We start from the raw sequence: 15,920 nt of genomic DNA, 5'->3' as shown, positions 1-15,920 counted from the left end.
TTATTTTGGCCAATCTTTGTGATACACCGTTGGTAGTACTTTCACTTTTGAAGTTAGTCCTCAGTGTAATTGCAAATACCATGACCTGTATCTGCAAATTGTTTCGTAAATATCAGAAAATGTACAAACAATTTAATGTGGGGAAAGAACTACCTTTACCGGTGACTGGAATAAAAACAAAATTCATAATTTAAAATGTTCATTAATGTTTCCAATTACAAGCTAAAACTATTCCATTATTGTTTGTGAAATCTAGTAATGGATTAACACCCAATGTCAAGACTGATTTCTAGTCCTGTGCCTTAAATTCCATGCAGTTTGTAACAATTAATGATATTCAAATAGATAAGTGATTTTTCAAACTGGGTAGGGCTAATGTATTAAAAATGATTCTTAAGTAATAAATTAAAATCCTAATGTCTCTTTCTTTTTTTAAACTTACTTTACTATAAATATTGTAAAAGGAAAAAAATAAATAAATACATTCAGGAGAAAAAGGTGTTTGTCTTTCTAATGCTATCAGTGAACAACACAGTCTTAGTATGAAGTGTGTTTATTTTGAGGAGTATTTATAATTACTTCATAATAAGAAATGTTAGCTATAAATAAATAAATTTATCCATTATCAACCAGGTGGTATTGTCCTGACATTTGAAAGGCAGTGGTGAGAAGGTTTTATTTCTTCTTTAAATTATTAAATCAGCTGAAGATCAATTTATATCACTTGCCAATGCGTTGTACTACCCACTCTTGTTGACAAAGGGGACACCTGTTGTTCTGTTTCACCCATAATGACATGCAGCAGTTATGAAAAGAGTGATTGCACTCACCCCATACCACTGGAAAAGAAAAATAACATTTTTTAGAAACATTTAATACATATGTGGCTCATAAGAATTTTGTTTTGTTAGCTGTTTTAATAAATTCTTTGCAATATTAATTCAGCAGGTTTTTTTTTGGTTTTTTTTTTTTTCTTATGTTGTGAAAACACTTGAGATTTTTAAATAGCCAGTAAACTATATAGTGTGTCTACTTCTATAAATATTCGTATAGCTTTCTCCAAAATGCATGTATACAACACTATGACTGTAAACAATGCTGATAATATGGTAGCAAGCTACCAAAAAAGAAAACAATTATGCAATCAAATTTATTCCCTCAACATAGCAATTACATTACAGCAACAAGAAATTTACCAATCTTTGAAATATTTTGGAAACTAGTGGCTGTGTGGAGCTAGGCACTGTAGAGGTTCTTACTAGGTTTCCAAGGAGCAGTTGTTGGAATGAGTTTTATCTTTCACTGGGAGGATAAACAGGTGAAATACGATTTATAGACATGAAAACAGAGGAATTGTGAGAATGGTGCTGTAAATTTTGTATGTTTTGAGTGAAAAGAAGAGATGGAGATTGGAATCAGTAAGCTTGTAGCAGACAAAGGTGGATGTTGAAACTTATGATGATGGAAAACACTACAGAAGTATGTGTGGGTAAATTCCAAGGCAGAGTGAAAGGAGCGAACAAAATAGATAAAACTATTGAGCTTGTGTTTGGTGAGGGTGGTTACATTGACTGTATAGGCTACTTTGAGGGTTCATTGTGGCTTCAATCTCTTTGTAGGCTACACTGAAGGGCAAATCTTCCCAGTGAATTGGACAGATTCTACAATGAGATTGGCATAATTGGGACTAATTGTTGCCACAGCTGATTTGATTGTAAAATTCCCCAGTGAAAGAAAAGCAATGAAAGATGAACTTGACTAAGCTGAGGAGGAGTGCAGTAATGCTGGGTAGAGGGTGATGGTCTAGGAAGTGTCTTAGGGTTGAGAGGCTACCATTGTAGAGAAGGACTGTACAGCAATTTTGTCTATAGCAAAAAGGGAGTTTGGATTCACCAGATTCAAAAGAGAATGAGTTGAAGAGGTTTAGGGCATGGCTGGTGTCTTTAAGATGGCAAAGAGAGGTGATAATATTTTGTCATGGTACTATGATAAAAGTTGTGTAGGGTAGTTACAGGTGGAGATGATAGGGTGACCAGAATTGTCTGGTTTGTGAATTCTGAGGACAAAATAGTGGGGCTTTGGGACAAGGTCACAATGAAGTTAGTGAAAGTGAGCTGGAAGAGGTAAATTTATGAACAGTGGTGGACACTTGTTTCTGATAGTTGTTCATGAGATCTTTTGGTATCTTGCTGTAGAATCAAGAGTTGCAGAGTGTTTTTTGTCTGTATAGGTTAGGTTGTCAAACTACAATGGCTCCCTCTTCATCAGCCAGTTTGACAATAATATCTCTCGTTAATTTCTCTCCTGTCAGCTTTTTCCTGAAGGACTTTGTTCAAAACATTGGATTTTCTATTTCCCACAGCTAGTTCACTGTTCTCTTTTTATTGATCTTACTAAACAGCTGCTGCAGACCAACACCAGTCCTTTGGAGTTTGATTATATATATGGACACACACACATGTATATGTTATAGATTGCACTCTTGTAACCTGTACCCACTCTCACTGATTTCTCCTGTCACTACATCTTTTTAGATATGTTACCTACATGACCACATCATCTCATCTCGCTTCCATGGATCAATTTATCCACCTATTTAAAATGTAGAAAAGCACTGCATCTCCTCTGTCATCTCACTGCCATTACCACTTACTCTCGCTAGTTCCTTGACACTACTTTTCCCTTTCCATCCTATTACCTACTTCCCTAACATTGTCCTCAAATCTCTCCCCTGTCACCCACTCTCAAAAATAAACCTGTATAACTCCAATAAGAACTGTCTTGAAATCTGACAAACTCCATTCAAATACTGATGTGACAGATGACATTACTTTGTCCCCTTCTCAACTTCACACTTATCCTTGACATCACCATCTGCTCACAATAAATTTGTTCTATCAATCATGGTGCTCCTCTTACACTTAGCAAGTGTAACCAGGCTTGTAATTTATTCAAGCTCTTCAGTTTTGCTGCTGACACAGCACCCTCTACCTGGAGGTAAAAATGCACCCAATAACTCTGTAAAGTGGTAGAAAAGCATCAGAAACTATGTCAAGACATTAGAGCAAGATATAGTCCTGTCTAATGAATTCTGTTGGACTGTCCTACCCAAGCAAGCATAGAAAATTGACATATAAAGATGACGATGACATATCTATTGGATCATCCCACATTCTTTTATTCATTTCAGTAATTTTGACTGCGGCCATGCTGGAGCACCATCTTTAGTCGAGCAAATCGACCTCAGGACTTATTCTTTGTAAACCTAGTACTTATTCTATTGGTCTCTTATGCTGAACCGCTAAGTTACGGGGACGTAAACACACCAGCATCAAGCGATGTTGGGACACACACAAACATATACATACATATATATATACCACAGGCTTCTTTCAGTTTCCATCTACCAAATCCACTCACAAGGCTTTGGTTGGCCTGAGGCTATAGTAGAAAACACTTGCCCAAGGTGCTACACAGTGGGACTGAACCTGCAGCCATGTGGTTGGTTAGCAAGCTACTTACCACACAGCCACAATAATGTTTTTTTTTAACTGCATCAACTTGCTATAAAAGCATGTAGTAATGTTACCTTAAACTTATTCTTAGTGCAAGTTTTGAAGAGTGCAGTTCAATTTTAACAGTTATTTTTTCAAAGCTATAATGGAAGTGACACAGGAGCATATTCGGCATATTTTGCTTTATGAGTTCAATCAAGACAACAACACAATGGAAAGTGCAAGGAATATTAATGCAGTATACAGGGATCAGACAATAAGCATAAGCCAGTGTCAACAGTGGTTCCAGAAATTCTGAGCTGGAAGCTACAGCCTAGTCCTAGAAGATCTGTAGAGCTCAAAACAAAGGTGTCCTGCAAACCCTGGTGGGACAAAATCCCACCGTAACTGTTGAGGGACTAGCAGAAAAGCTTCAATTTGGTCATTCAACCATTCATCAACACCTGCGTGCCATCGGAAAAGTCAGCAAATTGGGTCAATAGGTTCCTCACACACTTTCCGAGTTTAATCGCATGCAAAAAGTGATTGTGTGCTCATCTTTACTGTCATGTCTCACAAATGAATCTTTTTGGGACCGAATAGTGACCGGTGACAAGAAATGGGTTCTCAATAAAAATGTCAAGCGACAAAAGGAGAAACACTGACACCCCAGGCTAAAGAAGTTCTTCACCCACATAAGGTGTTGTTATCTGTTTGGTGGGATATGAAAGGTTTAGTCCACGATAACAAAGGAGATCTACTGCGAGCAGCTTGAGTGGCTTAAGTCAGCACTAGAAGAAAAGCAACCATCTTTGGTTTCAAGACATAAAGTGTTCTTCCATCAGGATAATTGCTCAGCTACATACAGCAAGGATGAGATTCCAAAGGCTGAAGCAGTTTGAATGGGAAACAATGCCTTACCCACCATATTCAATGTACATTGCCCCATCTGATCATCATTTATTCTGCAGTCTTCAAAATCATTTGGATGGAAAAAAATATGAATTCTGTAGATGAGGTCAGAACAGTACTGGGAGATTATTTTTTGTCATGTACAAGTGAATTTTGGAAGAGAGGTCTTGCAAATCTACCAGATAGATGGAAGAGCATTGTAGAAAATGAAGGAGAGTATATTTTAGATTAAAAAACAAATTGTTTATCTTAATTTTGAAAAATAAAAGAAGTATAAAAAAAATTACATTATTTATGGGGTGACCCAATAATATATATCTTTAAATATGTGTGTGTGTATGTATATATACACACAAACCCATTTTATGGTATATGTATAGTCTAAGAAACAATAAATCAGAAAAAATATGGACACATATTTGTCAGCAGAGTGGGTATATTATAATATGCAGTGTTACAGATCCATTTCAATTTTGCACAAGGTATTAACGCCATTAAGTAACATCACATGCTCTTCAGAGATGGCATCTGTTTCTAAAGAGGACATAGATAACAGTATGGTTATCTCATACCCAGTATGAAATCAATTGGTAGATCAGCTGAAACAGATCTATAACACTGTATACTTTGATCAAAACACATTTACTGTTGTCAGACATCCAAATAATTTTAGTACTGGTTGAAAACAATGGAAGAAAGCACTGATAAATGTCAGCATACACAAAACTGAAACATGGTTATGTTTCTATTTCAAAACATCCAGTTTATATATATATGTATATCAATATATTAAAAATTAACTACCAACAAAAATAATTGGTAAGCTAACTCAAAAAAATCATCACCAAAATAGCAGAAAAAAACGACTGTGAAGGTATGTAGACTCTTCAAGAATCGATCCTTTTGGTTATAATAATAAAGGAGTTATGACACAAAAACGTATATAATTAAATGAACATATTTATCTTCTTCAATATATATTTCAGTATAAAGAATTCATTAAGAGACTTAATAAATCAAAATTCTTTTACACATCTTCAAGAAAAATAAATATAACATCAGAAAACCACATTTGGTTTAAAAATACAATCCGTTCATGGCAAAAAATTTCACAATTGTAAAAAATTGTGAAATTTTTCGCCATGAATGGATTATATTTTTAAACCGAATGTGGTTTTCTGGTGTTATATTTATTTTTCCTGAAGACGTGTAAAAGAATTTTGATTTATTAAGTCTCTTAATGAATTCTTTATACTGAAATATATATTGAAGAAGATAAATATGTTCATTTAATTATATACGTTTTTGCATCGTAACTCCTTTATTATTATTTATATATATATATATATAATATACATGCATGCATATAAACATACATACATCATCATTGTTTAACATCCATCTTCCATGAGTAAGATGGATGACAGGAGCTGGCAAGGTAAAAAATCTACCCAAGGCTACTGTGTCTGTTTTGGCAGGGATTTTATGACTAGATGCCCTCGCCAACACCAACCACTCTGCAGAGTGAACTCAATGCTTTTTATGTGGCACTAGCACAGGCAAAGTTAGTTTTGACCCGAATTTTACAGCTGGATGCCCTTCCAAATGCCAACCACTTTACAGGGTGGACTGGATGCTTTTAACGTGGCATCAGCACTGGCAGGGTAACCAAGTAACTCACAAGAGAAGGGCAGAGAATTTGAGGAGGGGAACTTGTGTCAGAGGATGAAAGGTTAGAGTGTGACAAAGACACAGAGACAGAAGCAGGTGTCTTGTCACAACAGAGGGGGCATTAGAGGAGGTGATCCAATATCAAATGATGAAAGGTTAGAGTGTAACAGAGAAATAGAGAAGCAGAAGTGTCTTGCTATAGAGGAGGGACATGGTTACCCAGTGAGAGAGACAGAGAGGAAAGCTAGAGAGTGAGAGAGAGGTACAGAAAGAGGTCAGAAACAAGTGTGCTGATGTAAAGGAGATACTTGGTTACTTAGTCAGCGGAAAAACGAGGAGAGAGAGAGAGAGTAGGAAACAGCAAAAGTGTAAAAGAGATGGTGTAGTTCTAGGGTATATACATAAATAACAAGAATATCAGCATTGAACCTGGTTAGAGAAACTGGGTGTGAGTGTGGGGAGAAGTGATACAGTTAGCAGGGTAGTAAGGGCAAGAAAGGGGATTGGAAAACAGTCATAATTTATGAAGAAGAAATGTAAGGAAGAGGAGTTGTAGTTTGATTTCTTAGGGTAGAGTGGGTGAAAAGTGTGTTGTGACATGGGTGGGACACAACTCTTCTAGCACTTAGTTTTGTTGACGGGTCTTCTAGAACTTCATATTGCCAAACATCTCGGGCCACTGTCATTTCCTCCATAAGCCCCAACATCCTAAGACCAGTCCTCACCACTTCATCTCATGTCTTCCTGGGTCTCCCTCTTCCACAGGTACTTCTGCATACAGCTGTCTTCACTCACACGCATCGCGTGTGCAAACCAACACATTCTCCTCTCTTGCATACCACATTTAATCCCTCTCGTGCCCAACTTTTTTCTCAACACAGTTGTGCTTTGGCAGTCATGCACACTGATGTCTCCCTACCATGTAACATAGCCATTCTCACATGAGCATTATCTGAGAGAGAGTCCTTTTACTGCCAAGAGAGGTAATAGTTCTCTGAACTTTCTCCACTCTATTCTTATTCTAGAAACAACACTTTCAGAGCATCCACCACTGTTACTAATTTGGTCACCTAAATAGCAAAAACTATCTACTACATCAAGAGAGCCTCCTGGGTATTTGAGAGAGTTTAAATCCCTCGTACTCTTAGTACTTATTGTTCCTGCGCACCTGCCACACATGAAAGCATTACCACAATTCCACTGCATCTCTTATGCGTCCATAGCTTACACTTGGTGCAGCAAATGGAATTACATCCCACGCCTTTCCTACATATTGAACAGGACCATTTGCCAACCGGAATGAAAGTCTTATCTCCTATCTCGCTAACAACAACTTTAGTCTTAGCTAAGTTAACTTAAAGGCTGTTTGATTTCAGGTTTTGCTTCCAAACCCGGAACTTCTCCAATTCTGCTTGAGATTCTGCAATAAGAGCAAGATCATCACCCTATAGTAGTTCCCATGGGCATCCAGTTTTGAATTCATCTGTTATGGCTAGGAGAACTACGATGAAAAAGAATTGACTAAGAACTGATCGCTAATGTACTCCAACTTGTACGTTAAATTCACCACTGTATTCAAGTCCAACTCTCACCTTACTGACAGCATCACTGTACATGGCCTGAACCACTCTAAGAAGTCACTCCTCTACTCCTAGCTTCCTTAGAGATCATCAAATAAGAGAGTTGAAAGCTTTCACCAGGTCAATGAAGGCTAAGTACAATGGCTTACTTTTGGTCAAATACTTTTCTTGGAACTATCTCACTATGAGGATGGCATCTGTGGTACTTCTCCCTCGAACAAAACCAAACTGCATCTCATCTAATTTAATTCTATCCCTAATTAGTTGAGACATAACTCTCTCTCTAATTTTCATGTCCTCTTGAGAGATAGATGCCATCTCTGAAGAGCATGTGGTGTTACTTAATGACATTAATACCTTGTACAAAATTATATATGTGTGTGTGTGTGTGTATATCTATTCATATATATAAACATACATGCATGCATAAATTTATATATGTACACATGTATATATATATATATATATATGGATATCAAGTTGCCTAAATACAGGTATGTATATAAACATATATACAGGAATGTATTTATGTATGTATATGAGAGCATGTATGTGTGTATATAGGCATATATGGTGGAGGTGCAATGACCCAGTGGTTAGGGCAGCGGACTCGTGGTCATAGGATTGCGGTTTTGATTCCCAGATCGGGCGTTGTGAGTGTTTATTGAGCAAAAACATCTAAAGCTCCACGAGGCTCCGGCTGGGGATGGTGGCGAACCCTGCTGTACTTTTCCACCACAACTTTCTCTCACTCTTACTTCCTGTTTCTGTTGTGCCTGTAATTCAAAGGGTCAGCCTTGTCGTACTGTGTCACGCTGAATATCCCCGAGAACTACATTAAGGGTACACGTGTCTGTAGAGTGCTCAGCCACTTGCACGTTAATTTCAAGAGCAGGCTGTTCCGTTGATTGGATCAACTGGAACCCTCGTCATCGTAAGCAATGGAGTGCCAACAACAAAGGCATATATACATACATTTGCGTGTGAGAGTGTATGTATGAGTCTCTGTGTGTGTATGCGGGTATGTATATGACCACTGAATACATACCTTTAGGTCAGCTTAAGAAATTAACATGGGTAGCCAACCATAAAGAACAGATCAGAGATACAACCAAATAGAAGGCCAATTCCATTTAAATGCCAGCCAGTACCATCTAGTACCATTCATAGCAGTCCGACAAATGTGTTCTCATGGCACACAGCATGGGTCTATCAGCCGCTCCTAAATTCAAACCACGATGGACAGAGAAGATGGCCTTGGAGTCTATGATTTCAAACTAATGGTGACAACACTCGTATATCGCCCAAGGAAGCACAACTAGATCTCATTATGCAAACAAACAGTTGCATAATCTAAAACCTGTATTCTTGGAGAACTACGTTTCATCAAAACACCTGTAGCAAATAATAAATAAATGTCCAACGTACTCCTTCATCTTCTTAACTATGTTCTTAAATGTGGAGGTTGTGGTAGTGACTACATTGGTCAAACCAGCTTAACTTTGAGGGATAGACTTAGTGCACAGCCAACAAATCCGAGACCCCAACACTAGGAAAATTCCTGTAAGCAAGCAAATAGACCAATGCTCCATAGACATGAACCCTAAATACCAAATCTTCCCAAATCTTTCCAAATCAATGCACTGGAAACACTTCAATCCAATTCTATTTAACCCATTAGTGTTCAGATTATTCTGTTAAATGTAATACTTTTTCACTCAAATTGTTTTGAATTAATCATGCATTATCTTATAGCTTTGAGGTTTCAATAATGTTTATTTTTAGAATGTCAATGGAGGTTAGGTGTGAGAGGCAGTTTAAATATAAAACATGTAGAATATTTGGGCTAGATATGGCCAGTTTAAAACACTAAAGGGTTAAATAAGGAAAACATACTGATTAAAAAATATAAACCACAGCTGAATATCCTTTAGAAAGAAGAAAAAGCAGTAAAAAGAAAAGAAAAAAAGACTCAAAAAAAACAACCAGGAACAACAAAAAAAATTTTTCTGAAAACTTTAGTAACAATCTTCCACCCTGGTTCCGAAACTGCAACTCCAAATCACCATACAAACATCAGTTGCTGACGTTCAGTCCAATGAAATTCTACAAACACCAGTTGCTGATGTCACCTAAGTACAGACCAATCAAAACTGAACTTCAGCGAATACAACGAAATGACCCTTTAAGAGAACCAACCAACTGGAACGACTTATGACCGTATCCACAAGGAAACCAACCAAGCAGAATGACAAGCTTGATCACAGAAAAAAAATGTCACCAGAATTTTAACGAATCAAAAATCAGATCCACTCGAGGAAAAAAACTATAAATTCATCTGATCCCAAAACATACCACTACAAGTGAAAGCATCTATTAGAAGAGGATCAGAAAAACTGTAAACCAAATTCCCATTTATTTACTATTTTCATTTCACACTTGTTTTTTTCAGTATGACTTGTCGACCACCACTAAAATGAATGAACTTTGTACATTCAAACAAATTGATATACAGTTTTAATTTTATTGACTGCCATGAACATTCAAACTTACACCTTCTCTTTTGAACATGCTAACTTATCAACACTGAAACATTTTAATTTATCAACATTAAAACTTTTACAAGATGTTTTTCTAATTTTAAACTTTTACCATTGATAAACAAAAAATATTGTTGAAACTAGTTTGATATATATGTAAATAAATGTATTTTAAACATTTACAAGTTTTTGAAATTTAGGTGAATTTTCAACAACACATTTTCCTATATATATATATATATATATATATATATATATATATATATATATATATAATCTGATGTTTGATACTGTATGTATATGTATGTGTGCATGTCTGTGGCGTTCCACAATCGCCAGAAGATAGCTGAGGAATTTTCCTTCTTGATGCTCCTGGTGGCACAGGTAAAACATTTGTAACATTGCTTCTATCCAAGGTAAGGTAACAAAAAAGAATTGCAGTTGCTGTACCATTGTCTGCCTTTGCTGCCACCATTCTCCCAGGAGCCCAAACAGCTCATTCTGCTTTTAAATTACCACTAAACCTGGTCACAAATGACAGTCGAATTTGTAACAAGCAAAGATTCAGGTTCACCAGAAGTGTTGTGCCAATGTCATTTTATCATTTGGGATGAATGCACCATATCACATAGAGGTGCAATGGAAGCTCTTGGTAAGACCTTACAGGACATCAGAGACAACAATAAATCTATGGGAGGAATTACATTAGTTTTATCAGGAGACTTGAGACAGACATTACCAGCCATTCTGAGATGAACAAGATCTGATGAAATAAAAGCATTCATTAAGTCTTCACACCTATAGAATAAAGTACTGAAATTCTCCTTCAATACTAATGTGCGACCTTTATTACAAGGGGACTAATTTGTAAAACAGTTTTCAACCTGACTCCTGCAATTACGAAATGGGAAAGTACCATATCATTTGATGGGAATGGTGATATCAGTTTGGCTCATATTGCTACCATGGTGAATTTCCCAGCTGAATTGAGGAACAGGGTATTTCCAGACTTACGTAATAATTATAATTCACATAAATGGTTGTGTGAAAGAGCAATTCTTGCTCAAAAAAATGAGATAGTAGCAAGAACTAACCATGAATTAAAATACAGGCTTCCAACAGTCATTAAGAAGAACAAATCAGTTGTTTCAGTCCTTGATGAAAATCAAGCTGTCCATTACCCATTAGAGTTCTTTATTTCTCTTGAGCCACCTGGAACTCCTCCACACAAACTTTTTCTGAAGGTAGGAGTTCCAATAATGCTTCTAAGAAATTTAAGATCCTCCTAAATTATTCAATGGGACAAAGTTGATTGTGAAGACCTAATGACACCTAATGTGAAAGAAGCTACCATCATCAATGGATGTGCCTCAGTGGAAGAGGCTTTCAATCCAAGAATTCCAATCAAACCAACAGACATGCCATTTGAGTTCAAATGAACATAATTCCCAGTGTGACTTTGCTTTGCAATGTCTATTAATAAAGTTCAAGGTCTGTCTTTGAAATCTACTGGCTTGCTTTTCTCATGATCACCTTTATGTTGGTTGCCCCAGGATAGGTAGTTTGCAAGACTTGTTTGTCTATACTCCAAACCAGAAAACAAAGAATGTTGTTTACTCAGAAGCTCTTATGTAATTTCCTTGAACATATGTGGTAGAATTTATCTCCTTTCATAAAAGTGGCAAATTTTGTATTTTTGTTCAATATTATTATAATTATAATTATTATTATTGTTTTGTATTATGAATTCAGAATTGATTTCCCAATTGAAGAATAAATTGAATTTAGAATAACAAATTTCTATACAACATATTTTGCTCTTTTCTTCCAATATATAATGAAAAATTTCATTCCCAAGCAACACCGGGTGCTTCTGCTAGTATATATATATATAAATATATATATTAGGTTGTCAAGTATGAAATTTGTAGTAAGGTATATAGTAAACTTTGACAGCTGCTCATTTTCCGCCATTATTATATTTTGGCAATCTTTATTTTTTGTTAAAAAGCTGACACATCTATTTCTTTATTCTAACTCTTTGCTATTCTTATTTAGAGATGGAAAAGTTGAAAATTCATATAGTTTTGAAATATGGGTTCTTTCTTGAAAATACAACATCACAGACAGCTTGGAATATTAGTGGGTTATTTCATTCTAATGTTATTATACAGCAGACAGTATCAAATTGGTTTGCAAAATTTCTTTCTGGTAACTTTGACCACACAAATGAGCTATGCAGTCGACCAGAAACAAAGGTGGATAATTTCTGAATAAAGAAATAGATACAGTTCTATATTTAAGAGATGAGGAATTATTTACATTATCTACATTTGACGGATATTCGTCCTCATCTTGTTTGTTGTTAACACAACGTTTCGGCTGATATACCCTCCAGCCTTCGTCAGGTGTCTTGGGGAAATTTCGAACCTGGGTTCTCATTCCTATCGATGTTACTATTATTATTATTATTATTATATTATTATTATTATTATTATTATTATTAATCAGGTCGCTGCCGTGAATCGAACTCGGAACCTTGGGGTTAGTAGCCCGCGCTCTTAACCACTACGCCATATGCCCGTGGGCAATTATGGGGTGAATTTTAAGGCTTATAAATCTATTATTTTTCTATCCTTCCTCAATACCGGTTCCCATATGCTATTCATATCTGCACTCGGTCTGCTTAGGAGGTTGTTGTGTCCTAGCATATGTGCTGCTTCTTTTAGTTTTCGTATTTTCCAGTGTTGTTCCCTGTCTATTATTTTAACTTCATCCCACAGGGGGAGGTGGTTTCCATTTTTCCATACATGATCAGCTATACCCGATTTATCGATATCTCCTCGTGTCACAGCTTTGCGATGTTCTTCTACCCTTATTTTGAGGGGGCGACATGTTTCGCCTTTGTATAACCTACCACAGCTGCATGGGATGGAGTACACGCAGTTTTTGGTCATATTCTCTTCTGTTGGTGGTTTTACCCGAAGGAGATATTTGCGAAGTGTTGTATTGCTCTTAAATACTGCCCTGATGTCATATGGGCCACATATCTTTTGTATCTTTTCGGAGAGGCCTTTCACATAGGGTAGACAGACTGTAGACAGTTTATTGGTTTCATCCTCTCTTTTCTTCATAATTGGAGTAGATAGTATGTTCTTGGGGTAGTTGTTTCTTAATAGATTGTTACTGAGCTTGATCATTTCCTCGTGGTGGGTATCACGATCGCTACTTTAATTCTTTGCTCGGTGTTTTAGGCACTGAGCAATTCCTCTCTTTACACTGTATGGATGGTGGGAATTGAAGTTAAGGTATCGTCCAGTGAAGGTTGGCTTGCGATATACGGATGTCCTGAATCCATACTCGGTGCGTGTTATTAATATGTCCAGGAATGCCAGCTGATTGTTCTGTTCCTTTTCCATGGTGAACTGTATGGATGGATTTATTGAGTTCACATGATCTAGCAGCATTTGGACATCTTGCTGGTGGGGCCAGAGAATAAAGGTGTCATCAACGTATCGCAGCCATAGGGTTGGTTTTAGTGGTGTTGATCCTAAAGCCAAATTCTCAAAGTATTCCATGTATATATTGGCTATTATCGGTGATAATGGCGAACCCATAGCTAAACCATCTTCTTGTCGATATATATCAGTGTCCATACTGAAGTAGGTAGTTTCTACACAGAAAGTCAACATTTCCATCAAGTTTGTTATTGGTATACTAGTGCGTTCTTTTAGATGGGTGTCTGTCACTAGTTTTTCTTGAATCACCGATAGTGCTTCACCAGTTGGGACTTTGGTGAATAGACTTATCACATCTAGACTCACCATCTGGTTGGATTCAATGGGGGTATCCTTGATCAATTCTGTGAAGTGGATGGAATTCTTCACGTATGATGTTGACTTTCCTGCTAATGGACTGATTATATCCACCAAGAAGCGGCTCAGTGGATGACATGCTGAACCCCTACAGCTCACTATAGGTCTTAGTGGAATACCTTCCTTGTGAATCTTAGGGAGACCGTATATGTGTGGTAGTTTACTGTAGTGTTGAGTCAGCTGTCTGTACTTCATTGGTGTGAAGTGATCCTTGTTCTTGATCAAGATCTGTGACAACTTCCTCTCTGTTTTCAGAGTTGGGTCTTTTTTTACTCTACTGTAGCTACCATCACTTATAAGACTTGCCAATTTTTCGGAGTAGTCAGACTTGTTCATCACCACTGTAGCATTTCCCTTGTCCGCTGGGAGAACTATGATGGAACTGTCTCCTTGTAGCCTTTTGATAGCGAACTTTTCTTCCTTAGTGATGTTTGGTTTGGGAAGTTTCGCTTTCTCCAGTACCTGTCTCACCTTCCACCTTAGTTCATCTCCCTGAGCTTTCGGTATCTTTACCGCTATCTCTTCAATAGGGGCTATTATGTCCAAGTTTGGAATGCGCTTGATGGTTGTCGCAAAGTTGAGACCTTTGTTCAGTACGGCTTCTTCGGAGTCTTCCAGACGTCGGCTACTTACATTAATCACTACTTTCACAGGTGGGTGATGGACTTCAGTCTTCATTCTCCGACCTTTGAGTTTCATAAACTTCTTAATCTGGCGTGTCTTCACCGTTTCAAATTCTTTCATGTACGATTTTCCTAGATCGCCTCCTGGTCCAAATCGTGCAACCCATGCTAGCATGGAAAGTGGATGTTAAACGACGATGATGATGATGATGATTATCTTAAAGGCCATCCGACAGGGTGGCTTTTAAGCTAGCTCCTCTGGAGGGCTCTTCATTGAGCCTTGGGCCCAACAATGACACTTCATGCATTGAGTACATATTAAATTTTATTAAATTTGAACAATATTTTTCAAGCAATGAACAATTTTCATCAAAGCAATGATATAATTTGTCAACTTGGAACTTATTGCAAAGCTGCATGATAAACCAACATTTTTTGTCTTCCCATTCGGGGTCAGTACAAATAGCTTGTTTCCATTATCTACCCTTGAACAACCAACATATAGCTGGCTGTAGGCAACAATAAACTTACCTTTTAAAAGTTCAACGATAATTCTTCTGCTACCGCTGAATTTATAGACAATTTGACGTACATAGGGCCTTACTTTTCGTACAAACAATTATTTGTAGAAGCCGGTACGTATCTAAACTCTTGTTCATAGTTTGAAGGAAAATTACACCACTGTCGCTAAATACTATTTTAAAGTGCAATTGTTATGTTTGGGAATTGCTCTCTCTAAATGTATTTGGCCATAAAAATGTTTGAAATTTAGTATTTCTTAAGGTAATAATAAAATTAGTCAAATCTATTTTCATGCAGTCAGAGTGCGCTAAGTTTCCATAGCCCTGATGGTCGACAGCATGAATTTTTTATTCATATCTGAAAAAATATTAAGTTCCGAATATTTTTATGGTAGAGAGTTATGAGAGGTAATATTGCATGAGAGAGTGAGTTTAATACATATTTCAGTTCCAAACGTTATGAAGCACTTGTTATGGTTAAATACAGTTATAATATTTAGAGAAATATGCGTTTTCAAAATGTTACGATTAAGAAAAAAAACAAGAATGAAAAATAGTAGAAAAGTAATTGAATAGTGAGAGAGAAGTAAAGCATGGGGAATAGTAGAAGTATCACTGAATAGTGAGAGGGGTGGGAGGAGTAAAGCTGAAAAAGTGTGACACATTGACACACTGACATTTGCTTTATATATATATATATGTAT

General features: G+C 36.7%; 1 protein-coding gene across 2 annotated transcripts in view; it reads right to left on the bottom strand.

The window, feature by feature from the left end:
• Positions 1 to 537: 537 nt before the first annotated feature.
• The window catches only part of LOC128250130 (RING-box protein 2-like), a 68,790-nt gene continuing 53,407 nt past the window's right edge, over positions 538 to 15,920 (bottom strand). For both annotated transcript variants that reach the window (XM_089366690.1, XM_052974846.2), the window contains one exon: positions 538 to 839. In XM_089366690.1, the coding sequence (XP_089222816.1) occupies positions 721 to 839 (119 nt within the window). In that variant the 3' untranslated portion in view covers positions 538 to 720. The remainder of the gene's footprint in view (positions 840 to 15,920) is intronic.

Source organism: Octopus bimaculoides, chromosome 19 (assembly GCF_046866305.1).
Source record: "Octopus bimaculoides isolate indiv1 chromosome 19, ASM4686630v1, whole genome shotgun sequence".
In the NCBI taxonomy this organism is placed as follows: Eukaryota; Metazoa; Mollusca; class Cephalopoda; order Octopoda; family Octopodidae; genus Octopus; species Octopus bimaculoides.
Note: the sequence above shows the minus strand (reverse complement) of the source record. Positions and strands in the feature narration are given on the sequence as shown.